General features: G+C 42.4%; 1 protein-coding gene across 1 annotated transcript in view; it reads right to left on the bottom strand.

The window, feature by feature from the left end:
- Nucleotides 1–5,925, bottom strand: part of STON2 (stonin 2) — a 63,471-nt gene extending 57,546 nt beyond the window's left edge. The window contains exons 1-2 of the mRNA XM_059819609.1: nt 5,836–5,925; nt 5,156–5,398 (exon numbers count right to left, since the gene is read on the bottom strand). Of these exons, the coding sequence (XP_059675592.1) occupies nt 5,156–5,398; nt 5,836–5,923 (331 nt within the window). The 5' untranslated portion in view covers nt 5,924–5,925. The remainder of the gene's footprint in view (nt 1–5,155; nt 5,399–5,835) is intronic.
- Between the last annotated feature and the right edge of the window lie 21,390 nt (nt 5,926–27,315).

The raw sequence follows: 27,315 nt of genomic DNA, 5'->3' as shown, positions 1-27,315 counted from the left end.
GAATTCTAGAAATTGTGGAATTATTTTATAAAAAAAAATCTTAGATTTGCAGTGTTTCTTTTTTTGTTTAAAGTCAGTCACAGCAATATGAAAAACATAAGCTAATTTAGAAACACATCAGATTTAATAACTCACATACTGTCAACTTGTTTTGTGCTTTCCAAAACCAATTTTTATTTAAAAGGGAGACTGACTGGAATACTATTGCAGAATACTTTTATAGAAGGGCAAATTAATTTTATTCCAGGTAAGTTGTGCCACGTTGGAAGAATATAATTATTTGGTTTTTTCCTAAAGAAAGAGACACGTACTTTGGAAAACCATAACCACAGAGAGCTTTTTCTGCAACAGACGTTCTTTAAAATCTTACTACAGTCAACTTCCACCTGTGACTGTTCTAGTTTCCTCAACACTAACCCTTGGGACTAGTAAAAGTGCATTTTCCTCTATGCTGAGCCAAACAACTCTCTATCAGTCTCAAAGAGCAAGACAAGCAAAAGTAAACATATACACATGTTTAGGTCCCTCTTCAGATGCTCCTGCTGCTCTCCAGATTCCTTGGAAGTGCTGAAACCAAATTCCTAATGAGGTAAGGGTTTTTTCCTAGAAATTTGGAATTTGTCTCTAATGTCAATAGATGCAGAGTCAAGGCCTTTCACCTGCAGGAATTTCTCAGAAGTGTGTTTATGTTGAAAGACCAGTGCCAGAACTGTCCCTAACATGCAAATCCTGAGCAACAACTCATTGTTTCCCAAACTGAAAAATGTTTCCTTCCACATGCATTTTACTTTTCTTGATAAATTTGTTCCTAATACAATGGATTGGCTTTTAATATGCAGATTTATCTTTAAGCATTCATTCCTCTTTGATGTTTTCAGGACCTGTTCCTTGATCCCTGCGCTGTATTACAATCAACCTTGTTAGCATCATTTCCTTTCCTATCACATAGGACCTCAGATTTTTCTGATTTTAGGACAGCATCACATTTGGTCTAGTGTTGCGTGGACTTCCTATTTTCAGACAGAATAGCACAAAACGGTTAAATTGAGGTTTGCCTTACCATGGGATAGGCTCTCAAGGGACATGGTAGGAGTCCAAGTTATTTGAGCCATTTAAAACCAGAGAAAGCTCTCAGGAAGAAGCAGGGTGTGTGTGTGGGGGGGTGTGTAACAGATGATGTAACAGATCTTGCCTTGCTCTAACTTCGGTGCTTTGCTGAATACCTCATTGAATTCAAGAGTGCAGCTAACACTGGTAGAATATGAGATTGCGAGCTGGAGGCCCATTGTGTAACAAATGCAAATGTTATGTCACCAGCTGGCTGTGATCATTTACAGATTATGTAACGTTTGTGATAGGAACATTTGGGTGAGCCTAAAAATCTCATTTTTCATTTTTGCAGTATCAGTTTGACATGTTTGACTAGCCTGATAGCAGCTATGAGAAAAATCAAATTTCTTCTTTTCCCAGCAAAAGGAAAATAGGAAGAGAGCACCACGATGCATCCTATCTGTGACTAAATGTTTCTGTGGCCTCACTCAAGAGTTACTGCCTCCCAGGGAGAAATCCACATGATTTGGCACCTGTCAGTTATATATGCATAAACATGAAAAGCAGAAATGTTTTGAAAGAAAGATTTTGCCTACCATTTACTCTGCCTGAACCTGGTAGAATGAAGGGTTTACAAGAATGTCCTAAATAAAGATATTTTCCACTATGATGCTCACAATGGGTGCTTTTCATTTCTATACCTCAGGTTTTGACCTTTCTTCTCACCATCCAAATTCTTCGCCTGTGTTTTCAGCCCTGTTTCTTGCTATCAGTCTCCCTAATTTCTGCTCCCCCAATAATGTCTTTGCTCTTCCCAGCATGCAAGACTCCAGCATTAGCCTTGGTTTTCTTTTAAATGTATTTCCCGTAGGGTAACCACTACATGGCTGTTGTCTTTAAATTACTATTTTTTTAGACTGTGAGCGCTTTGGGACAAAGATTTGCTTTCGGGGGAACCTGTACAAAAATACTGTAGCCTTAAGGTCAGAGTAAGACAGCATCTCTCTCTCCTAGGGCCCATCCTCTCTGCTCTCATGGCACTCTGGAAATGCCACTTCACAAGCCCTTTTCAAAACGTGTTTCCAGGCAGCCTGGCCATCAGCCTGAGTAATTGTCTAGCCAGCTGTGCAGCTGCTTCAGCATGGACAGACAGACAGATGATTTCCTAACAGTGCTGGAGCCCCCACGGGAACGCAGCTGGGGGTGCTGAGCCTTCAGGACGTTGGTCTTCACAGCTGCCTGCACAGGAAACAGATTTCAAACGTCTCCATCCTTCTCACACCGATCCGTCTGTCCATACTTGGCCTTTATACTCTTCCCCCCCTGCTCTGGCTATTCACTATTGTTCTTATGCAGGCTGTTTGCTACTGGAAATGAATAATTGCTGTCACCACGGGCTTTCCACTGAGCGTGTCAGCGTATCGTGGTTATAATACAAAGTGTCCAGCTTTGCTGCAGCCCATAGAAAAAAGACGTGACCTGCAGAATAATTGAGAACAACAAGGCTGAAGTATATCCTACCTCTTGCTGTCAAACGCCCCTCAGAGTAGAGGGCCAGAGACAAAGAGCTGTCATTTCTTCCACCCCACGTCCTTCCCTTTAGAGGCTGTCAGCTGCACTGGTCTGGCCATTAATAATACAGGGTCCAAAATAGGAATGGGACTAGCTTATAAATAAGGATTTTAAAATATCCGCATCACCTCCTTAGGGTTCCTATATAGTAAAAGAATAACAGCCTCCCACACAAGGATTACATGGAATACATCCTGATCTGACTGCCAGGGGAACCATCCTCCTCCATGAATTTCAGTCAGATGCTAAAAGTTAGTGTGTAAATACCCCCCCAGTGGCATGGATCACTTAAGACAAACCTTTACAGGGGCACAAATGGGTGCTTCCTTCAAAACCACAATGCTTTCGGAAAGTCTTCTCTGATCACCTCTTTTGGATATACTAGACCTCTGCCTACAGTCTAGTGTCCCCTGTGACTGAAAACATAAACCAAGAGCCAGTGCTTTTGCTAAGCACATACCTTAAGACCGAGCACATCCCTTTAAGGATGGGAAATCAAGTAATACACCATGAAATCAGTTTTATGAAAGTCTCTTTGCTATGGATAGCTTTATTTAGGCTGAGCAAAGAAATTTTTTTAATTTAATAAGAAGGTGCACTTAGAGTTTTCCAGTCAACAAGGACACCAGAACATTACAAGCATGACCAGCAGGCTGAGGGAGGTGATTGTGTCCTCCTCTACTCCAGGTGGGGTCTCACGAGAGCAGAGTACTGCATCCAGCTCTGTGGGGCCCCCGACATAAGAAGGACATGGACCTGTTGGGAGTGAGTCCAGAGGAGGGCCACGAAGATGATCAGAGGGCTGAAGCACCTCTCCTATGAAGACAGGCTGAGGGAGTTGGGGTTGTTCAGCCTGGAGAAGAGAAGCTCTGGGGAGACCTTATAGCAGCCTTCCAGTATTTGAAGGGGGCCTACAAGAAAGCTGGTGAGGGACTTTTTGCCAGGGCATGTAGTGATAGGACAAGGAGTAATAGCTTTAAGTTGAAAGATGGTAGATTTAGATTAGATATTAGGAAGAAATTCTTCACCATGAGGGTGGTGAGGCACTGGAACAAGTTGCCCAGAGAAGTTGTGAATACCCCAACCCCGGAAGTGTTCAAGACCAGGTTGGACAGGGCTTTGAGCAGCCTGGTCTAGTGGAAGATGTCCCTACCCATGGCAGGGGGGTTGGAACTAGATGATCTTTAAGGTCCCTTCCAACCCAAACCATTCTATGATCAGGAAGGGAATATGGTGTCAGAGCAACCAACAGCTCCGTTTGAAAAACTATGTGGCTGTATGAGTAACAGTAAGGATCACCTAACCATGGAATTCAATAACGGAGAGGTAGAGCACCTCAGTTTTACAACTTACAGTTACAGGTGCTCTTCCTTCTCTCCTCATCACCAGGACCACTAAGCACTTACAACTAAGAAGAATAACCAACAAATAAATATTAAGATAAGAAGGTCTTAACAGAACTTAAGAGAAACTTCTTTTTGCCTGAAGATTTACCTACTTCTCCTGCACAAAGGTCTAACCACTGTCTCAAACAGACTAGTCTGTAGCACCCATAAAAAAAGCAGATGGAAAACTGTTGGGTTTTACCCAAAACCCAACCCAAAGTTGCCAATCCAAGTTTTCTGACAGAAGTATTATTCATGTCACGGTGAGTATTTGATGGACTCAGTGAGCAGAGTAAAGCTATAACTCTTTAAACTGCTTTATCAACTAGCAGTAACGAAGTGGAATTATTAAAAGAGAACCTCAATTTAAACATGAAAAAGTAAACTAATGTTTTCTTGGGCAATTACTCTACAGCCTCCTGTGAGGAGGGACAGAATTCTGTTCGTTCAGAAAAGCTAGAAGCTCATATAACCATATCAGTTAGCATAAGCCGAGGAGGCAAGCCAGAGACTTTGCATGCACGTTTAAAGTATGTCAGAAAGAACTTTTACATTTGAAGAAAAGTGCATGCAGTCCTGGAATTAGGGTCAACTTCAGTTGTCTTTGTAATTCTCCAGCTGCTAAATCACAGCATCAAAAGACAGCAGAAAGTACTGATGGGCACTGGCATACTAGTTGTTGGTCTCACTAAGCTTCTGGCAAAAACCATATGGGGACTATGAGCAGATAAAGACTATGACCACAGAGGACAGGGATCACCATTCTTTCAGTTCCAGATTACAGAGGCAAACATGACTCAGACTTTTTAGATGGCTGTTCATACCTGTGCATAAGAAATGTCACTACTGAAAACACCACTATGCTGTTTCCCCATGAATGCATTTTGGCAGTCCCCAGGGTCAAGACATAGGTGGAATGAATCACAGAAGCCTTTCATTTTCTTTACAAAAAGAAAATACTGCTAGTTCAACCCAGAATGAAATTATGAGCCCTTTTGAAACTCTGATAAGATTAATTGTGTTAAAATACAGTACAAACTAGTCAAAGTTCAACCTTTGAGAAATTAAAAAGCAAGGAAAAAATCCTGTAGGCTCTCACTGTATTCTGTTATGTTACTGGAATGGAACTTTTCATGCATTTGCCTCACCTGCTTGTGGAGCACTGGTCCATGGTGCATCTTCAAACTGAACCCAAGCACTGATGGATGATGACAGATCAGCCCTGGGACACACATGGTTCCCAAGCATAGCAGAATCCACCTTGGGTTGGTCAGCTGCATCTTCCAGCTCTGTGTGGGAGAGGTCTTGAAATTCTCCATCCGCATTGTGGTTCTCTTCTGAGGAGGTGCCTGAGGAAGAAAAACATTTCTCCAGAGGGTCCTTAGTGCTACCTAAAATAGAGACAAAGTTGAAAGATTGGTAGGACTCACCATTACTTAACTGTTTTTTACCAAAATATCTAAAATTTGCCATTAAATTTAGGTAGAAAGTTTTCCTTCACCTAATGTAGTTTTTAGACTAACACTGGGCATAGTTTTGCACTCAATTGTAATAGGTGAGACTTCCTCCATCGTCAGTTTGATACTGCCTTGAACCTCGAAGGACAGATCCAAACCCTGTAATAGATCTGTGCTAAGGAAATCTCACATTAGGAGAGTATTTTACATTTGTGGCCCAAACTCTCCTATTACATAGGAGTAGCAGGAGATAATTCCACCTCTGCACATACTGCTCCCACTTAGAAGGCAAGCTCTGTGATGCTAGATATTTGGTCTAATCCAAACAAATAAAGTCTCACAAGGTTCAAAGAAAATCAGAGATAGCTTACCTTGTGGGTTAACAGGGAGGAGCAGCTCATCAGTGAAGGACACCCACTCAGACTGGTGGGAGGCAGTGACACTAGTCAGAGAAGTCATATTCGCAGCAGGCTACTCATCTTCACTTGGGGATTATAAGGAGGAAGCAGAATGGGAGAGAGGTACGGTGGGGATGCGCCAATAGGGGGAAACACCTCTTTTGTATTTTCTTTTCAAGTGCTGTTAAGAAAGGAGTAAATTATGTCTTTTAGAAAATTAAATGACAGAAATGAGTGCCACCATTTTAATAATAGAGAATGTTAAACCATTTTATGTACCACAGGCACAGTATTGTCCAAGTACTGCCACCTTTGAGACAGGAATGTCACCTGTGTCTAGAGGTGGGTTAACACCTGAGCCACTCCTTGATTAAAGCATCTGAGGGTCTTCAAACATCCACATGTTAAAACAGTCAATCACTGAAAACAATGTTTTATTCCTTACTCAGGGAGCCATGCCTCTCATAACCACAGCAAGAGAGGTGATGAGGAGATTCTCCCACGTTTAGCAATTTTTGATTACGATGTAACTTAATCCCAATTCCAAGCATGCCTTTGCTCATCTTGCTACTTACAATGTCTGATCCCTCTCAAGAGCAAGCAATAAGCTACATGTCTCATTACCAATAACATTTACGTAGCTGGTTCTGGGATTGGGATGGGTTGCCCATGATTCTCATCATGGTCTGGGTATGAAGACATGCCCCCTCAGCTACCTGCACTTTCAACTCTGCTGCTTGACTGGAACTTTACATTTTAATTTTACAAACCAACATCTTAGATCTTGTCTGGAGTTAAGCATGATTTTGCTATAGCCCAGCAAATGTTTTCACAGATGCAGCAACTTTAATTAGGATGCACTCCAATAGGATCTACCCCACACAGATCTGGGAATCTGCTAGAGGGAATGTGGCACCGCAAAGTGCTCTGGTTGTTGGCTGGTAACTGGGAAGGTCAGGTCCAGGGAGAGAAATTCTCTTTGAGAAGCACCCATGACCGTCTCAGATTTACAGACTACTTCAAAACTCTCAGAGGACTCTTGCTACCTCCTAAGGAAGCGTGTGAATTCTGTCCCCAATTATCTCAAGCACTGAAGCTTTTGTTGCCATGGTATTCAAGTACTGGAAAATACTAAAACTCAGACTTGGCTATTTTGAAGAGCTTTAAGCAGCACCTCTTGGCCTGCTGTCTCTCACCTAACTAAAGGGTTTTTTGGGGTGAAATTTCATGTTGGTGTATAAGAACGGATACTTCACTGAGACTTCTCTTTACCTCACATTAACAACATTTAGGTCCAAAGAGCAGACCAATATTTAAATGCATTCACTCTTTAAGCATTTTCTGCAGGAAGCACATCATTAAATGGCTTCCAATATGATTGTTCTCTTCAGGGCCACAAAGTTATTAGTCTGCCGAAGGCAGGCCAGCAAATAAGAGCTGTGTGAAAGAGCTGAAAACTTCGAAAGTTTGGAAGTCACAAACCAACCTGACACCCAGACAGAATTCATGGGTCCATGTTCATTGTCTGAAAATGAAGGTTTTCAAGCAGAATTGAACACAAAATGTACAGTTTTCTGCAAACAAAAAAGGATTCCTGGAGACAGCCCTGACAGTTAAGTATAACATGCGAGAAGATCGATCCCTTCTCCGTAGACTTTCCAGAGCCTAGGGCCACCCCACAGCCAGTCACCCTGCGTATCTTTCCCTTGTTATGCAACCAGTTCCCTGATGCTGGAGGAACACTGAGGTGCTGGAGCGTGTCCAGAGAAGGGTGACGAGGCTGATGAGGGGTCTGGAGCACAAGTCTTATGAGGAGCGGCTGAGGGAACTGGGGTTGGTCAGTCTGCAGAAGAGGAGGCTGAGGGGAGACCTTATTGCTCTCCACAACTACCTGAAAGGGGATTGCAGAGAGGTGGGTGTTGGTCTCTTCTCCCAAGTGACTAGGGACAGGACAAGAGGAAATGGCCTCAAGTTGTGCCAGGGGAGGTTTAGACTGGATATTAGGAAAAAGTTCTTTACTGAGAGAGTGGTGAAACACTGGAATAAGCTGCCCAGGGAGGTGGTGGAGTCATCATCACTGGAGGTGTTCAAGGAACGTGTGGACGTGGCATTGTGGGACATGGTTTAGTGGGCATGGTGGTGTTAGTTGATGGTTGGACTTGATGATCTTGCAGGTCTTTTCCAACCTTAGTGATTCTGTGAACTGCTGCACTTGAGCCCCAAGCCCTTTTCATCCACTCCCATGGCAGGACATCTGCCTTCACACAGTGTGGGCAGATACCTTCACCTACCTTGCACAGCATCCATCTTGGGTGCTATTGATAGAAACTACAAGGCTAAACATAGAGGCAAGCCAAGAGAAAAAGAGTAATCTGATGTTTAGGGTCACTTGGACGCCATATGAAGGAAGGAGAGGATGACCTTGGTATCTTGCTTTCCTCATGTGACCAATTAAGCTGTTTGTTTTGGGCTTGTTTAAATATCTGTAACCACGTCTTCTTTTCCCAAACAACTGAATACTGGCTTCTCCTTTCTCCTGGAAAAGTCCTGATGGAAGCATGAAATGGCAGGAAATGAAAAAAGAAAACAGTTTATCTTGCTCTTAATGCACAGAGACTCCAGTAGAGCAGCTTTTTTTTTGTTTTTCCTTTAAAAATGTCAAAGGAAAAAAGCCATGAAAGAAGGCAAGAAAATGGACTGTTTCAGCTGTGCAGATATGTGGAAGAATTATACCATTATTTTAGGATGGATTTACTCTTTCACCCTACTGCCCTGTGACAAGCATACTTTTCTTAATCCACTCAGTACCAGACAGCAAAACTTAAACACCTTAAAATGGATAGTGAGCACTATGAGATCAGAAAAGCATCAGGGTATCGGGCAGTGCAGCATGAAGTGCATACTCCAGCTATACAACTTCCTCATGGCTGGATATTTCTATAGACTTCCCAGTTCAGTAAATAAAAGAGATTGTGTTGACTTACCAGGATTATCACAACTTTTAGACAATCAGCCTGAAAGAAAGTCAGCCTGAGTGGATCATAATGTCAAAGATTCTCAGAACAGAAGCACTCTAAGGATGTATATGTTAGGGTAAAAAAAAAAAAATATTAAAAAGACAGAATTTTGCGTTCTCTCAGCTTTCACAAGAAAGCATCAATCCCACTCCCTGACCTAAATGCCTGTACAGAATTATGAATCATGTACAGCTAACTCCTGTGCAGACTATCTGGAAAAGATACAACTTCATCCCCAAATTAATTTTCACCTCCCTTCACTTTCCAAAATCCTCCTTAAAAAAAAACCTAAGCCAACCCCACTGTGAACCAAGGAGCCTTAGCCAGCACAATACCAACGCCATTGTGCATTCAGTTAACACAATGATGATGTGATATGCAGAACTACTACAGAGGTACATGTCTCCAGAGGAGCCATTTGACACTGTCGATAAACCTGAATCCTCTCCATAGCAAAGCAATCAGCACCCACTATTCAAACACTGCAGCGAATACTCTGCAAGCAAATTTTGGAGTTTTTCTCCCTGTTCTTCAGACTTCTCAAACATCCATGGCTATTCCTACAGAAATGGATTTCAGACCCTACAAGGACTACGGGAACAAATGAATCCTCTATACTCCAAGTGAGATACAGATAAAACAAAAGTTTATGCTGTACAGTCCAAGCAAAAGGAGACAGAAACATATTTCTTGGAACAAGATATTCCCAGGCCAGACCAGGCCAGCACTGCACCTCTCTGAATGGGATTTTTATCAGTTTAGATTTTGTTACTTCTGGATTTGTGTTATTATGTGAATTACGCTTTTGGTGCTGAATTGGTTTAAAAAAAAGTGAACTAGTTTATCAGATTTTTGGTAAAAAAATGCAAATCAAACGTTTGTTTGTTACTATTACACAGTAAATACAAGGTAAAGCAGACGTTATACATGCCGACCCCAATGATCCTCACCATCCATTCCAGTGCAGTGATTTGACCATGAGGCAACAAAACTAAGAAGCTGAAATTTCTGTTTCAGGTGTCCCTTTTTCACATTACAGTTTCACAGTGGGACATGTAAATCTGAGTGACAAGTGGGTGACAGTTATTTCCAGTTCTCCAAAGGGGAGAGATCATAGAGCTGGAACAAAAGTCCTTGCCTGTTTAGTCCTCCTAACGTTTTGATCAACCACATTACATAATCCCTTTTTAAAACTGATGAAGGTTCATTCTAAAATGACAACACTGCTTTGATAACTAAAAACCTTCTCTCATTTCAAATCTATGTAAATTCACAGTTTATAGCCACTTCTTCTTGTGACATGCTTACCTATCTGCCCTTTTGTACAACTCCGCTTTAGCAACCCATGAAAAGAAATATCATCATCCTTCTCCCTTTATTTTGCTAAGCCAAAAACATCTATTTGAGCAAGTGATATAATGATCTTGTGCCAGAAGACTCACACCCATCACCTTGTACAATAAGCCCTCACTTTAGATGGGACTTTTACACACTACCTGAGTACAAACACCAATAGTAGTAATGGTTCACAACACTATTGAGACACTTTAGATGTATCTGTAACGGAATGGTGTTTTTGTAAACATACCATTCAAAATATTTAATTACTCATGCATTTGGACAGCAAACTCAAACATTGTTTCTCAGTACATTTCAACTCTGCTCAGAAGAAACAGTTTAGCACAGTTAAGCGTTGTAAGCACTAAGGGGCATTTCTCCAACTGTTTCAAGTTACATACATATGATGCATGCTGCAATAGGCTTTACCACCACCACCACGGCCCAGAGTTACTAGATTACAGTCCCATGGAAAAACAAGTGGAGAAAAGAGTTAGAATAAAAATTGAGAGGATTAAATTCAGGTTTTGTTTTGCAAATGTAGTACCAATAGCAAGTTTGTGCTAAATTTACAGACTCTCTAAATATATTGCCTTACATGGCAGCACCACTGAAAAAATCCCATAATCCATGCAGCGATACTGTTTTTCTTGCTTATACATTCCCTTACAATCCTAGGGACCTAAACATTAATTGATTACTGTACTTTGCATTTGGTTATTGTAGGAGACCATGGAAAGGAAAACAACTACACCAGCTGTTACATTCCACGTAGCAGAAAAAGAAACTAAGCCAAAGGGACAGTAAAAAAGGAAAGACTCTGACCGTGGCTTTTGTTGTAACAACCAAGTTTCACTAACACCAGGAAAGTCTCAAGGAAAAATATGTAATTTTATCTTGACCACGTGTTTGGCAAACCTGTACAGACAAAACAATTCTAGTAGCATGAACTGAGGAATGATTGCTGCCTTGGGCAAATTTCCAAGTGAGAGAGAGCTCATGGCGCTTCCTCTCAACTTGGCCTGTAACAAGCACTGACCATCAGCACATCATGACCTGAATAACAAACAGACTCCAAATTGGAAATCTGTTCTCAAGTGTTGAAAGAAAGTCCCGAGTACTTCAGGGTGCCACATCAAAAACAAAACCCAGTGATAAATAACAGGAAAAAACTCCCAAAACTTGAGAAACCCAATGAAATAAAGGAACTAGATTTGGATTTTATTATTACTACTGAAAAAATCATTGCACCAGCCTCTGCCTAAATACCTGAGGTAAGATTACCTTATAAATGACCTAGCGTATGACAGGAATAGTCATATTTGGTTATTTGATTACTGCATTCTTAATATTGACAATCTTATTTTCTCCATGTATACAGCTCTCCCAGCTTATAAACTGCCCCAAGAAAATCTCTGGTAACACCAGGTTTTAGAACTTACACAAGTTTTACTTACTCTGATTCACATGTGCTATTACATGAGCTCCATGTCTTCAGACGTAGCTTAAAAAGCTCAGTCACTACCCGGTATATGTAACACTATGAAAGCTCTCAATACGTAAGGAAGAATCAGGGCTCAAAGGGAACCAAATGGACATCCCTTGTGAAACTCCTGCAGCCTCTCTGGAAGCAGGGATAGCTTTGCCCATTACAGATTACACCTAAGTGAATGGTAACAAGAGCCTTGATAGTGCTCTGTCCTCAGAGCCTGGTCAAATCCACTTTGTGCCATCACAAGGCAGGTCATTACTACTGTCCCCTGGCAATTTTAGACAGAGAAGGAGTGAGGCAGAGTGTGGTACTGAAGATGGCTACAGACATCTGGCACGTTCGATGACAGAAAAGCCGGGGCAGGGGGGTCTCCCTGAGCACAGGACCCAGTGTAGCCACACTAATTAATGGCCATGCCCAATTATTGCAATAGATATGAAGTGATCTGTCTAAATCCACACTGCAAGTAACATATAACATGCAGAAACCAAGGGAGCATGCCAGACAAAATGTTTGGCAGTGATAGTTCAGATCCCCAGGCACATCGGGGAAGTAGAAGCTCTACATTTCAGGACTTTAAATATAGCTCTCTGTGGGTCCATGATGCATTCAAACTGTAAGTGAAACCTCAGTCATGTAATTGCATTAAAACTTGAAGGATAATTTCCTAAACTGCCAGCCTTCCAGCTCAAACTAGAATCTGAGGCAGAGATCAGTCAAATGCTTCTCTTGCCATATAGAGTAACAGTGCTTTAAAACTAGATTGGGAAAAGATCACAGGGAAGAGGCAACATGCCAATTTGTTTAGCAGAACATTTGCATCTCTAAAATCTGGGATTTTTGTTTTCCACTCTGTATTGCACAAATAGGAGAAAAAAATAAGCAAAACTCAAATTTAAGGGTTTGACTTCCCAAGGGCTAGACTAATTCAGAATCACTTTACAGACCAGGTTTTTCTTTGTTCAACAAAATTCTGTTGGTAGTAACAGTAGGCAACAAGAAATCTAAATGCAGTAAGAGGGGAGAGGTTGGCAGCATCCCCTTAGGTGAGGGCGGGTGCACGGTCCTTACCGCTCTTCCTTGTCTTCTCAAGGCCTCCATGAGGCCGAACTCCAAAGCAGCACCCCGATCCCAGATTTCCACACCTGACCATTACATGTGTCACAAACTTTCTCTCCTTCAGGATGGTGAATTTGCAATAGTCACAACTATTGCACAGCGTAATGCTACAATAAGTGATGTTCCAATCCATAGTACAGGGAGGGAACTGGGTTTAAAAACCTGAAAAAGTGAATCATACAAGGAACATGTTTTTTCAGAAGAAAGCTCCCACTGAGCACCCTGGTTTGCATGTCTTATATTGATGCTTTCATATGTTCTTGTCTAAATTGCGCACAGACAAGCTAGCCAGATGCATTCCATTTACCAAACTATCCAAAAGCTATTGTACTTGTGTGGTTTTTAAGTTATCACACTAACATAAAAAGCATAATGTTCTACAGTTAATCACCCTTGAACCAACTATGTCATTGCAGCCTGACATCACTGAAGACAGCCATCAAGAGGCAAACACAGATCACAAAGCTCTGTCTGTACCTATCCTTCTTCTAAACTGGGACTAACGACAAAAGAAACAGGGAAGCAAGTAAGCAATCATGAGTTTACCGGAATATTGTGCTGGATGATAAACCATCTCCTAATAAACACACATCATGGCTTGTATGAAATGCCATTCTGTTCTGCCAGGTACTAACATTCCAGCACTACCTATATGCCTTGCAACAAATTACTGCTTTACCAGTATTCACTGTACAACTCAAAAACTGATCCTGCCTCCATTAGTAAAAGGAGAGCCAGCATAATTCTTCCTGTGCTTCAGGACTGGTTTCAATTGCACAAATGAAATCAGGGCTTTATCTTCTGAATTACAACTAAGTTCATACTAGAAGTTAGGTGAAAAATCTTCACTGAAAATGGTGGGTATAATTAGTTGCCATCAATCCATATCAATTAAACTCACTTTGGACCAGGAAACCTGAGAGAAGAAAAAAAAAAAACCAACCAAACCTAAAAACCCAAAAACCCAAGAAAGAAAGAAGTCAAGCCCTCAAACACTAGCCACATTCAAGATAAGGGAGAAACTGGATTCTGCAGACAGAGATGCTTCACTGGAGGCTGTATGCCTACAGAGAGGATGGGCATTCATCTAGCTGAGCTGTGAGCACGCACAGAGCGGGACAACAGATTCACAGTGAGGGAAAAACACAGAATCCAACTGTGAAAGCATCAGGAAGACAAGGACCATTGAGGAAGCGATGCAGCCCTGAAAGAGAGCAAAGAAGTTTCCCTGCGGTGAATGTGGGCTGGAAAGGGAGATTAGGAACACTGAGCAAGAAAGCCATCTTCTGTTCAAGCTTTCCCTGTATTTCCATATAACAAACAACTATATATATATATGAAAATAACTTGTATGTAACTGTACTTCTATGTAACATCTTTTATAACTTCTAAGCTCTATCAGCAGCACCTTTCCAAGGAAAAGAGTTTAAAAAGGGATTTTCATTACAAGGGAGATCCTGTTTGATGGTTATATATAAAGGCAACCTTAAAATGTGAGGCTGTCTCCCAGTTTAACAAAGTCCTGCTCGATTATTTAAAGCCAGACAAAAAACCAATACTCTGGAAGAGGTATCACAGGGAACAAGCCTGTCCTGGCAGAAAATTGCTTGGATGATCCAACTGGTCCTTCCTCCTTTCTAGTGTCTGGAGAGTCAATTGAGATTATGCAACTTAGTGTGATGCCAGGACAGTGCAGCCCTTCAGGGCAATCCACAAATATCACAGTTTGTTGTCATGCTCTATTTTAAGACACTCTAAATATAGGCCTATTAGACTTGATGGTGCTGTTTGTCTAGCATAACTACTCCTGTTTCAAGAGAATGAAAAGCAACTCTAGGAAAAAAATATGCTTGAGTAAAGATTAAATTCAAAAGGACCCAGTATTTTATATACTATTAGAAAAAACTACGTATGAAGTAGGAACAAAGATCTTTACGAGTCAAATTCATACACAGCACAAAATAGTGTGTTTGAAACACTATTGTCTAATACATTTGTGTCTTAATTGTTTTTGTCTAATTGTCAAAACATGAAATAAGAACGCATGGTTTACTACTATGATGTAGAACAGAGGGTATAAGAAAATCCTTCATTTTTTGTTGTTTGGTTTTGAGTTTATTGGGGTTTTTTTGTTTGTTTTATTTTTACTACCACCACTTATTAGTGGTGGTAGTAAAAATAAAAGATGTTTCAGGGGAGAAAAAAAAGAACCCGTTTTATAGTATCTCTGTCAGTGGGTCCATACCTAGAGAGCAGGGTTAGTAAGATGACAGTACAGGTAATATTTGTTCCTGAGCGTTGCTTACTCATCTCTGAAAGTTTCCAGGGAACAGAACACAAGAGGTGGCTTTCTTCTGGTGCAAAGGAGTACAGCCCTTTGCTGAAAATGAAGTTCAGAATACTCTGCTTTCTAACTATCAATGCTTTGACATCATCTGGTTCAGCGAGCAGCAGCTGCTCATCTTTATGGTACTACACCTTTGATAGTTAGCTGCGCCTGTGAGACAGCAGGCAGCCTTGTGCATTCCAGAAGAGGAATCCAAGATACATTGCCGTCTATCTACATGAGAACATGTAAGTGCTGCAGGGGTGCACGGTGAGAGGCAGACTCCTATGGCATATAGAGGCAGCAAATCACTCATATTCTATCACACTTTTTTTGTTTTCCCTGAGGAAACTACAAGAGGAGCCACTGCAAGTCTGAGTATCAACAATAGGAAGAAGGACCAGTTGCACCTCACGCTCAATAGCATCAAATAGTTAATATCAATATCAAATAGTTAATACCAACATTATTGAATGGCTTCCATCAGACGCTCATCTTTTAATCTGACACAAATGCCCAGTTACAGAGCATTCAGGGTGTTGACAAATATGCAGTATCATACATTGAAATTCACATGAATCAGCTCCCATGGAGTGTGGCACAGTCCCCGCTTTCATAGTGCTTCGAATGGCTCAAACAGTCATTGCACCAACGCATTTGCGAGGCTATCAGCCACCCCATCATAAAACAGAATGATTAAGATTAAAAAGAAGATGTGGACAGTGGCTAATCACTCAATGGTTGGGGCATTATTGTCAAAGTAAACTGTCAAAACTGGAATAGCAGGGAGTACTGCACATCGGGTACACTGACAGAGCTGTGCAGACACCCTGGGGAGAGGGTTCCCCATAGACCAAACTGTTTGATGGGGAAGCCTATGCAATGGCAGTTCCTCATATGCCTGGCTGAGCCAGTGGTACACAAGTGCTACAGGTATATGTACTTGCACATGGTATACAGAATCTAAAACTAAACAAACTGCTATTTATAGGTCCCTGAAAAAATCTCCAGTTTTCACACAGAAAGAGGAATGTGATTTGATCTTTCAAAATTCCACGTTTTGAGGATACAGAATAATTTAGCTGGCTACACCAAATCAATACTCGAAGGAGAAAAAAAAAAAAAAAGAAAAACCTGCAGTGAGACATTTCACTATTATTTCCTTCTCAGACAACTAACGTTTCAGTTTCAAATAGCAGACATTTGCTTTATCATTAAATCATGTGAAGTTTAACTGCATTAGGTGACCAGCCATTCTATATATCTAGAAGTATGCTCTACTTACCTACACTTTCAAATGATGCATGTGGAAATGCAAAAAGAAAGATGAAAGCCACATGGTAAGACAAGTGAAGTCATGAACATAGTCAGCTCTCAATTAGACTTGGGTAGTGCAATACCTTGCCTCCCAAATTTTTACACAAGAATTTCATTCATGTTACATTTCTGGGTGCTGTCAGACATTGTGTAACCCAAAGGTAATTTTCTTTAAAGGAAGGCATCAGGTCTGGTTTACACATGACCTGTTGTGTGCTATCCATGTGCTTTAGTAGAGCAACAGTGTAAAAAAAAAAAAATAGCCCAACAAAACACAAACCCAAAAACCACCAAAAACCCCCCAACCCCAAAACTCCCTTCCCACCCAAGCCCCCAGAAGTTTAAGACAGGGTTACTGTTGCCTTGAAGACTCTGGAGTCTAGTCAGGAAAATAAAGCAAAAAGAACTTAATGAAGACTTCACTCACTTAATTGAAAAATCAATATAAAGCACTGCAGACACGGAGGTGGACGCTGGGCACTCAGATAATACTGGCAAGGCCTTTCTTCATTAAAAGGTTTGGAATGTGAATATCCTCCTCAATGCAATCCCTCCTCGGTTAAACACTACCACCAGTGCTGCACGTTTGACAGCACGGCTGCTTACTGTGCCTGCTCTGGAAATGGAAGCAATGCAGTCAGGCCACCACACCTCCCCACCCAACCTCACACAGCCATAGGCAACCATGGCTATTCTGCTCCTCAGCCCACGATACATCTCAGTTGCACAGCATAATGATATGTGGAAACACCAGTTCACGGCAACATTCATGCAGTATTAGAGCTCTCTGGGCAGCTCTGGGGAAGCCAAGTCCAGCTAACCTTTGGCAAAGACTGCCTTACTAAGTGGACAGGTTTTGGAAATGGGATGCAGACAAGCAGATTTTAAAATATTTGAGATATTTATCTCCCTCTTTCATAAAGGCACAGACCCACAAAGGGACTGGGACTCTGTTTCTGTTACCAAGACTGGCAGTGACTCACTGTGGCAGAGTTGTAAATTTGACACTGGCGTGATTCACACAGACACAAACAAAAGCATGTTACAAACTACTGAAAATTAGCTGAATTAGAAGAATTTCAGCTTTTTCAAGACAAACTTCCTGAAAAGAAGGGATTAGCACTTGAAAGTTAGTGCCTGTTTCAGTGTCACTGAAGAGCTTAATGCAGCTGTTTGGAGCTGCAGTTCCCAAAGGTCTGTGGTTACCACCCTCAATCAGACTTAGCTCGAAGCATGTTTGTATCAATAGCCTGAATTGAATACAGGGAGAATTTGCAATATTTTCTGGAAAAAGGTGAATTATGGTGCCAAACTCTGAGCACACATGTAGTGTGGTAAACTTATACAGAATCACAGAATGATAGGGGTTGGACCTCTGGAGATCATCTAGTCCAACCCCACCGCCAGAGCAGGTTCACCTAGAGCAGATTGCACAGGAATGCATCCAGGAGAGTTTTGAATGTCTCCAGAGAAGGAGACTCCACAACCTCTCTGGGCAGCTTGTTCCAGTGCTCTGCCACCCTCACAGTAAAGAAGTCCCTCCTCATGTTCAGGTGGAACTTCCTATGACCAAGTTTGTGCCCATTACCTCTTGTGCTGCCACTGGGCACCACTGAAAAAAGACTGGCCCCGTCCTCCTGGCACCCACCCCTCAAGTGTTTGTAAGCATTAGTAAGATCCCCCCTCAGTCTTCTCTTCTCCAGACTAAAAAGACCCAAGTCCCTCAGCCTTTCCTCATAAGAAAGATGTTCCAGTCCCCTAATCATCTTTGTAGCCCTTTGCTGTACCCTCTCCAGCAGCTCCCTGTCCTTCCTGAACCAGGGAGCCCAGAACTGGACACAGTACTCCAGATGGGGCCTCACCAGGGCAGAGTAGAGGGGGAGGATAACCTCCCTTGACCTGCTAGCCACACTCTTCTTGATGCCCCCCAGGATGCCATTGGCCTTCTTGGCCACAAGGGTGCATTGGTGGCTCGTGGTCATCCTGTTGTCCCCCAGGACTCCCAGGTCCCTTTCCACAGAGCTGCTCTCCAGCAGGTCAGCCCCTAACCCGTACTGATGCATGGGCTTATTCCTCCCCAGGTGCGGTACCCTACACTTGCCTTTGTTGAATTTCATAAGGTTCCTCTTTGCCCAACTCTCCAGCCTGTCCAGGTCACACTGAATGGCCTCCATTCACAGCTGGCTCCATTCAGAGATACTTGGATAGTTAAATTGCAGAGGTCAGAGATGAGTTATTTAGGAGGGGAAAGCGCAGATCTGCCCAATGTGTTCCACCTCAGTTTTATGCCCTTCAGTGACATTTTGAGATTCTCAGTGAATACCCCAAAAAAATCCATGCACCTATCAGCTGAAATCTTACTCCTCATGCTGAACTCACGTACCTTGTAATTTGGAATGAGATTTAGGAACATGCACCTGATGTTTCTACCATATATAATTTTTATACATGGGATATAATTTTTAGCCAGGTAAATACTTGAACTCTGGTGAACTGGAAACAACATAGCAAGGATCAGAGAGAAAGGTAGCAAGCTTCTGTCCTCAGGAGCAGCTAGCAATTAAGCAGCAACTAATCATTAAACTTCATAGGCCAAATTCTTCCCTACAGCTGTTCCATTGAAACTACTTCATTAGAAAATAAACTGGCCTTGTGCTGTGGAGCTTGACCAGCTCAAGTTTCAGTTATGCAGCTAGTAATACTTTTTCTCTTCAGAAATGCTCAGTAGTGCTTTTTCCATGTGTCTCCATCACCCACAGAACCGCAAAACCACCATGCAGTTCTGCAAAACGGTACCTTCTGTTCACAAGAGGCCTCTGGTTCAGATAGCAAGAGAATAAAATTACTATATCATATACACACCCCCATTTTCAAAAGTAAATTAAAGAAAATTCTTTCATTTCATTTCACAGCTGGCAAACCCAAGAGCCCACAGAGAGAATTAGTTTCTATAAATATTCATGTCTATAAATGCCAACTAAAACTTGGCCTAAAAGAGCATAATGAAACAAGAAACACAGCTCAGCAAAAAGACATCCTTTCTCTCTAGCTCACCAGGCAGGTCTGCTGCCCTTGGACCAGAAGCTCCGCTTTGAATCCCAGCTCCGGAGCACACTGCCTGCTCTTTGAATATTAGGATAGTTTTATACTACTGGAGCACCTTCACAGGATCCTGAAGCATACCGATCAGTTCTGTCCTGTTTCATGCCAAAGGAATTGTGCCGAGACATTTAGTTCAGTTACTTTAATAAACCAAGATGAATCACATCTCATTTAATTCCGGATGCCCAGTTAGAAATCTGAGATAGTCATCTGATGCTCTGTTGATAGTCAACAGAAGGAACACACCACCTCCAGAGGATCCTTCGTCTGATCTATTTTTGAAAGAGGTGAATCCCCCTCCAGAAAGACTATGGCAACTAACTTAGACTTGCATGTCTTTTTCACACCTAAATTAAGGCAACTGCATCACAGCCAAAAATAATGTTGTACCAATACTCTATTTCCCTTTTCACTGACATGCTGTGTTAGTGTAGATCCTCCCCCCTTCCAGGGAGTCTAATTCCCCAAACTCTACAGCACATACTTCTGATCACACAGGGCTTCTATGCAGGTATTTATTATTATTACTAAATAACCTACACACACTATTTTCCCATGCTGCTTTTTGCCTCCTTCCTTCATTACTTCTAGGGCTGCTATTTGTTTCTTCCAGGACTTTCCTAGGAGTTTCACTTAGTTCTGTCTTCCCAGAGGGAAATGTCTGCAACAAAGCTTAAAAACCACATTTAAAGATGAAATACTTTATATATATAATAAAACGTATCAGTAGGATCACAATCTGTCTATATTCCACGTTCCGGGTCAGTATCAAACACAGAACAACTGTCTTCCTCTGCAAAGAATGAACAAGAGGCACTTCAGCAGTGATTTGTTACTCAGAGATTTATTTCTCATTTCACATGAATGCCCCTGAGCGATAAGAGATGAAATCACCAAGAGCCGATTTGAAGTAATGGCACAACTAATCAAAACGTTCCTATAGCATGACCTCTTCCAATAAATAAAAGTGTAAACTTCAAGGAAGTCTTACACATATTTCTAGACATGTCACTGCAGTGGACTGATTAACCTTAATATATCACTGCTGAGACAATATTTGCAACATTTTGCGAAATATTTACTGTCAGAAAAGCACCTATTGAAGGATTTTTGCGATGGGTGAGGGCAAAAGCTCTTTCATTTTATGGCTCCCTTTCACCAACTGTATCTCTATAGAACTGATGTTTAAGAAACCTATACTTTTCCGTAACCTACTTCCTTTAAGAGTATTTTCTCTTAATAAAGCACTATTTGTTTCTATAGTTATATAAGGGACACATACATTGATGTCTTCTCTTAACTTTCTTAAGATTATGCTATGATGTTTATATTTGCCCTTGTATTTTTTCTGTAAATATATACTGAGGATTATGTTACATTTAAAAAATTGGTAACAAGTTGGTCAAGATGCTACATCCTAAGTTTACACGAGCAAGCAGTATAAAACTTACCAATAGGAGTGGAACTGTAGGGTGAAATACTCGGCATTAAGGGCATAGCTTTCACACTAATTTTTTGCAGCTTTTACTTCCAATTATCTCCAATCCGATCCTGTAGACTGAATTTGCATTAGCACTTGAAGAATATTAAATGAGCTCCTGGAGTTGTTCTGACTCAGTTTTACCCCAAACAAAATCAGTTAATGTGCTCTGAGATGGAAACTGAAGTGCAGTAAGTGCAGATGACGAGGACATTAATTTCAGAAGCGCATTCCTGCTCTAACTAATGCACTAATATATTTGCATCCATAGTTTTTCAAAAAAGAAGGGAATCCTGGAACCTAGATGCTTGTCCCTGGTATGTCCACAGGACTGCATTTTCTCTCTCTTTTTTTTTTTTTTTTCAATCTCTGAAATTTTACACTGTTAAGTTTTGAAAGAAATAGGATCTTCCACACCATCCACCTTATTTGCACATTTAAAAGACAGTGAAAATTGATCGCAGAATTCAATAGGGGATTCATGATCCCTACCTAGGAAGCAATCTTACCCATATAGACACCTTCAAATGGATTTCTGGCCCTGTTCAAGGTCCTGGCAAAACTTTCACTATCTACAGGGTGCAAAGATTTAACCCCTAATGTTTCCAGATGTATAAGCTAAGATTTAAGGCTTCTAATTGTGTTTCCTAAGACTCAAACTCATCTGCTCACAATTACAGCTGTAGTCCTGAAGACAACACATGCTCATACCCAACGCGTAGAAAGACAGGTGTCCATTCCTTCCTTGAGGTTAACCACTTGTGAAGTTATTACACCCATTAGCAGAACTCATAATCCTTTAAGAAACCATCCAGCATGGTTAGAATCACAGAATCACAGAATCACTAAGGTTGGAAAAGACCTGCAAGATCATCAAGTCCAACCTTAAAAAAAAAAAACCACCAAAAAAACAAAAACAACAACAACAAACCACAACACACCAAAAACCAACCCACCCAACACCACACAGCACCATGCCCATCAAGCTACATCCCACAATGCCACATCCACACGCTCCTTGAATACCTCCAGGGAGGGTGACTCCACCACCTCCCTGGGCAGCCTATTCCAATGTTTCACTACTCTCTCAGTAAAGAACTTTTTCCTAATATTCAGCCTGAACCTCCCCTGGCGCAACTTGAGGCCATTTCCTCTAGTCCTGTCACTAGTCACTTGGGAGAAGAGACCAACACCCACCTCTCTGCAACCCCCTTTCAGGTAATTGTAGAGAGTGATGAGGTCTCCCCTCAGCCTCCTCTTCTCCAGACTGAACAACCCCAGTTCCCTCAGCCGCTCCTCATAAGACTTGTGTTCCAGACCCCTCACCAGCTTCGTCGCCCTTCTCTGGACACGCTCCAGCACCTCAATGTCCTTCTTGTAGTGAGGGGCCCAAAACTGAACACAGGATTCGAGGTGCGGCCTCACCAGAGCCGAGTACAGAGGCATGATCACCTCCCTGCTCCTGCTGGCCACACCGTTTCTGATACAAGCCAGGATGCCGTTGGCCTTCTTGGCCAACCTGGGCACACTGCTGGCTCATATTCAGCTGGCTGTCAATCAACACCCCCAGGTCCTTTTCTGCGGGGCAGCTTTCCAGCCACTCGTCCCCAAGCCTGTAGCGTTGCCTGGGGTTGTTGTGGCCAAAGTGTAGAATCTGGCACTTGGCCTTATTGAACTTCATCCGGTTGGCCTCAGCCCATCCATCCAGCCTGTCCAGATCTCTCTGCAGAGCCTTCCTACCCTCAAGCAGATCAACACTCCCACCCAACTTGGTGTCGTCTGCAAACTTGCTGAGGGAGCACTTTTCTCCAAAAGAAAATGTATTAAGAAATCAGAGGACAAAAAAAAAAATCTGGTTTTGCCATTGAGTACTTTATGGATTATTTTTTTTTTTGTAATGCAACTAACAATTCACATAAATTGCTCAAGAATTGCCTTCTGAAGGCTCTCCTTTCCTAGCTGACTGCAGAGTGAGCTAAAGTGATTAGCTTACATACATCCAACTTTCAGATGGCCAAGATTACATTAGAAGATTGCTACCACCACATGAGTCCTTATAGTTCTATAGGTTATTTCCTGATGATTTTTTTTTTAGCTTGCCAACTTTCAAAGAGAAAGCTGACATTGTTACAAAGCTTCTGAGGCTAAAACCCTTACCTTCAGCCTGCCTTTAACAGGGCTTTTCAACAATTCAAAATTCACTTAGTCTGTTAGTTTATTGGCAAAGATCATGACAGGTGCTTTGCACAAAGCCCCAGTGCAATACCTGGGTTAAAAGCTGCATGAAGAAAGGGTACTACCAGGAGCAAAGTGTCAGAGCAGGAGAATCCACAAGCCGTGATCTTGTAGCTGATGCCACCTTGGCAACTGCCTCACTGACTGGAAAAGTCACCACTTCAACAGGGGCAACAGAAGCCTTGCAGAGCAGAACATCTTGAGAGATTTGTAACACACACATACCATTTCTCATCTTCATTTGCTGATGCCAGACTTGAGATAGCTGAAAATTAAGGACTCTATAAACATGATGTATTTTGCCCACTCACAATATGGTTCTAACCCCCACACAGTCTGGGTTTCTCAACCAGGGAACCGTACCAGCTGCCAGTTCTTAACAAGATAGCTGACAAGGTAGCACAAACAAGGACTTGAGATGATGAGTTGGCCACTACTGAGATGTAGCTGTTGCTTTTTTACCTTGCATTCCTTGGACTGTTATCCAAACCAACCACACAGCATAGTATTAATTATGCCACTGATGTAATGAGGGATCCAAGGAACTCGTGTAAAGGACAGATCTGCAGTTAAAGACCAAGGTATGCTGTTAAGTCCTTAATGATAATTAAGGACATGAATCATAAGAGTACAGCTAGTCCGAACTGAGATACAGTGCAACATGTGAGAGAAAAAAAAAATCTGACCTTTTCTCTTATTGGAAAGTTTAATGGTCATGCTCTTTATGACATCCATATTTTAAAAATCATTTAAAAGCTACAACTTTAAAAGAGCAGCGATCACTAAAGTTGCCAGCTGTATTCCTATATCTAAGGAAAAGGATATGTTAGATCTGCTTGAGAGTTATTTCTACTTGCTTTGTACTCCAGATCTCCATAGGAATATATAATGAAAAGCCTTTAATGTTATACAGAAAAAGTTAAAGATTTACCTGACAAAAGCATGATATAACAGATTAAACATAATTCACAGTGAATAGCGCTTTATGTTATAATCAATCAAATCTGAAAATTCTTGGAAAAGAGAGAGTCTAGCCATTTGGAAACTAAGTATTTCGAAAGTCATATGCATTGCATAATCCCATGTAAGACATCTCACTGGAGATGGGGGGAAACTGCTCTTCAAGCTTCTTTATGATAACACAAACTTTGTTTACTAGAATAAACCTGTTTATCTGGAAAATATTAAGGCACAGTCCAGAGCTCACTTGTCTGTGTAACACAAGGTATGTTTCAGTCATCTCAGCAGAAAAAAGAAAAAAGAAATCAGTCACGTGCCACAATTAGTGAAGACAAGCATTTTGCAATCAACCTATAGTTTGAAATTTACTTGCCCAAACTAGTAAGTTTACAAAACGCACGTTTCACAGAAGACATGAATGATTCATAGCTGATTCACAAGTAAAGAAATGCCAATGTTTGCCAAATTTTTGCCTTGACAATACTAAAAAATGCCCTCAAACCAATACGGTGAAGTTATTCTAAGGATAATTCCCAGCGAAAGGCACAACCAAGTACGGGAAGACCTGAGCTGTAAAGCATCGCCTGATCTAGTCAAGCAGTCGAGCATTTAACTCGTTTCTCCCTGAAAAACTGAAGTCTGAAAAAGGATTAAACCACGGGGAAAAAAAAAAGTCAGAAAAGTTGAGTCTGATTACAGCCAATTAGTCAACAAAACAATTAACAAAAATCAACAGAGAAAAGCGGAGCTGCAGTACAGAAAGGCTATTACCACCTGAACTAGGCAAATGTGCAGGGAAAGGGCTGTCTGGACTTATAGCAACATAAAAATCCACATGGAAATATGTAATTTGAGCTTTTTTAACCTATAATTTACATTGTGTATTCAAACGAGATGACAGAAAGATGAGTTGTGATTTTTTTTGCCTTGCAATACCCTAACCACAGAAAAACATTTCAAAAGCACCACAATTCAGTAGACTCAAGAAAGGAAAAATCCAAAACATGAGTAATTGCAGAGAGCAGCTGAGGGGTAGGTGGATACAAGCAGCTTCCACATGCTGCTGCTAATGACTCATTAACCCTTCTACAGACGCAGGGTAATAAACTGCTAGCACTTCGACAGAAACACAGCGTGCATTATTACAAGTAATAGAGGAGGGCACTCATTTGGGAGAAGATGGCGGGGGGGTTGCTAGGCTGCCTGGCATAAACAGTCTTCATCGTAAACAGCCACGAAGGCGGGTAAGGACCAACGGGGGACAGGTGAACCACGGTCCAGATGGTCACGGCTGGGAGCGGTGCCATGAGCCCGGCCAGGGAAAGGGGCTGGAGCGCCGAGGGGAAACTTCGGCTCCATCGGGGCGTGCAGCTGAGGACGTCCCCTCCTCCGAGTCGCAGAGAGGGTAAAGCGGCAGCGAACGCCCCGAGGGGGAGGCAGCAGCCCCAGCTCCGCCAGCGCGGCCACCTGCCTTCGGTTTAGGTTTCTGGATGTCCTCCGCCTGCCTCTGTACTAGCGCTCCCCGCACACCCGAGCCGCGGCACCCCTTCCCCGGCTGTCAGCAAGGGAGAGCACGGGGGCGCGCACCCTCCTCCCCCCGCGGGAGCCGGCCGGGCGGCCCCGGGCACGCAGCTCTCCCCGGCCCGCGCTCGCTGCCGGCTCCGCCGCTCCCCCGAGGCCCCGCGGACCTACCTGCCGGCGGCGGGCGAGGCGCTCCGCAGGTCGACGCCGCCGCCGCCCGCGCTGGCGGACAGCGCGCTGAGGGGAGGCGGCGGCGCGGCCCCCGTCCCGCCCCCCCCAGGGCAGCGGCAGCGCGGAGCCGCCGCCATTGGGCGCTCCCCGGCGGCGCGGGGGGCCGCGGCGCCGCATTGGCCGGGGGCGCCCGCCCCGCCCGGGGCCGGTGGCGGCCCGCGGGGACGGGCTGACCACCCTGTGCGAGCGGCCGCCCCCGAGGGCCGCGGGCGGGACGCGGGAGCTGCGGTTGAGGATGGGGTTGAGTGAAGGGCCGAAAGAAGCGTTTGCTTCCTTATTCCCGCAATTAGCCCATTTCAGTATTTCCAGGGCCTGTTTTTAAATACGGTTCCAAGTCACCGCGCTTTCCTGGCCGAGGGGTAGCCTCCTCTGCAGAAATGCAAAACCAAGTGTAAATGCGTAGGTAAAAAATACAATTAAAAAAAAAAAATCATTCTGCTGGAGGGCATTCACGTGGCCTTCTTAAATACGAAAATATTTATTTGTTACTGACGATTTTGTGTACCCACTTGTAATACAAATTAATAGGTGTCTCAATTCTTTTGTTAGACCCTGATGAATTTCACAGATCAGCAAATATCCCCATATTATGTATTAGGATAAAGTTAACTGCAATGTCTATGAACCAAATTGGTTTTAAGCTATTAAGTTGTAGCTGTATTACAGACCTAATAATATACATGTAAAATACTAATCTTATCTTTAAAGGTTTCAGATCGCAATTTGCATATCCAGATGTTTATGGAAGCCTTAATTTCTAACCCTAATACAATTTCAAGGCTTCTGATGAAATCCAAGTTACGGAAAATGACCATGTGCATCACACATCAAATGTGAGTGCAGATGTGTCTATATAGACCCAGTAGCAGATTCGGAGAATGACTGGAGAGCTGATAAAGTATCAAGTCACCAAAGAGCTTCCTAGAAAATTGAACTTTGCGAGCTGAGAAATGTTAATAACCTTAACATTTGCATTAAACATTATCATAACAGCCTTAATGAGTAGTGCGGACTGACTGAAAAAAAAAAAATTACACAAGTTTAACTCTTCTCCAGGGGAACCAACAGTTGTTAAAGTGCTCTTGTAAAACACTGGGAAAATCTCAAATGAAAAGTGGAAGATCACCACGCAATTATGATAAATAATGTTACGCTGGGCAGTTTAGTATTTCTGGTTCACCTGATTTTTTTCTTGAAGGAGCATTCAAAGAGGTTTGAAGGCTTACTATTGGTACACACTGATCTGGGGACATGCATTAAAAACGTACACTGCCACTCAAACAAAAAACCAAAGCCCTTGTGGTACAAGTTGGGG

This window comes from Gavia stellata, chromosome 7 (assembly GCF_030936135.1).
Source record: "Gavia stellata isolate bGavSte3 chromosome 7, bGavSte3.hap2, whole genome shotgun sequence".
In the NCBI taxonomy this organism is placed as follows: Eukaryota; Metazoa; Chordata; class Aves; order Gaviiformes; family Gaviidae; genus Gavia; species Gavia stellata.
The sequence above is the reverse complement of the archived record's forward strand: the minus strand, read 5'-3'. Positions and strand labels throughout refer to the sequence as shown.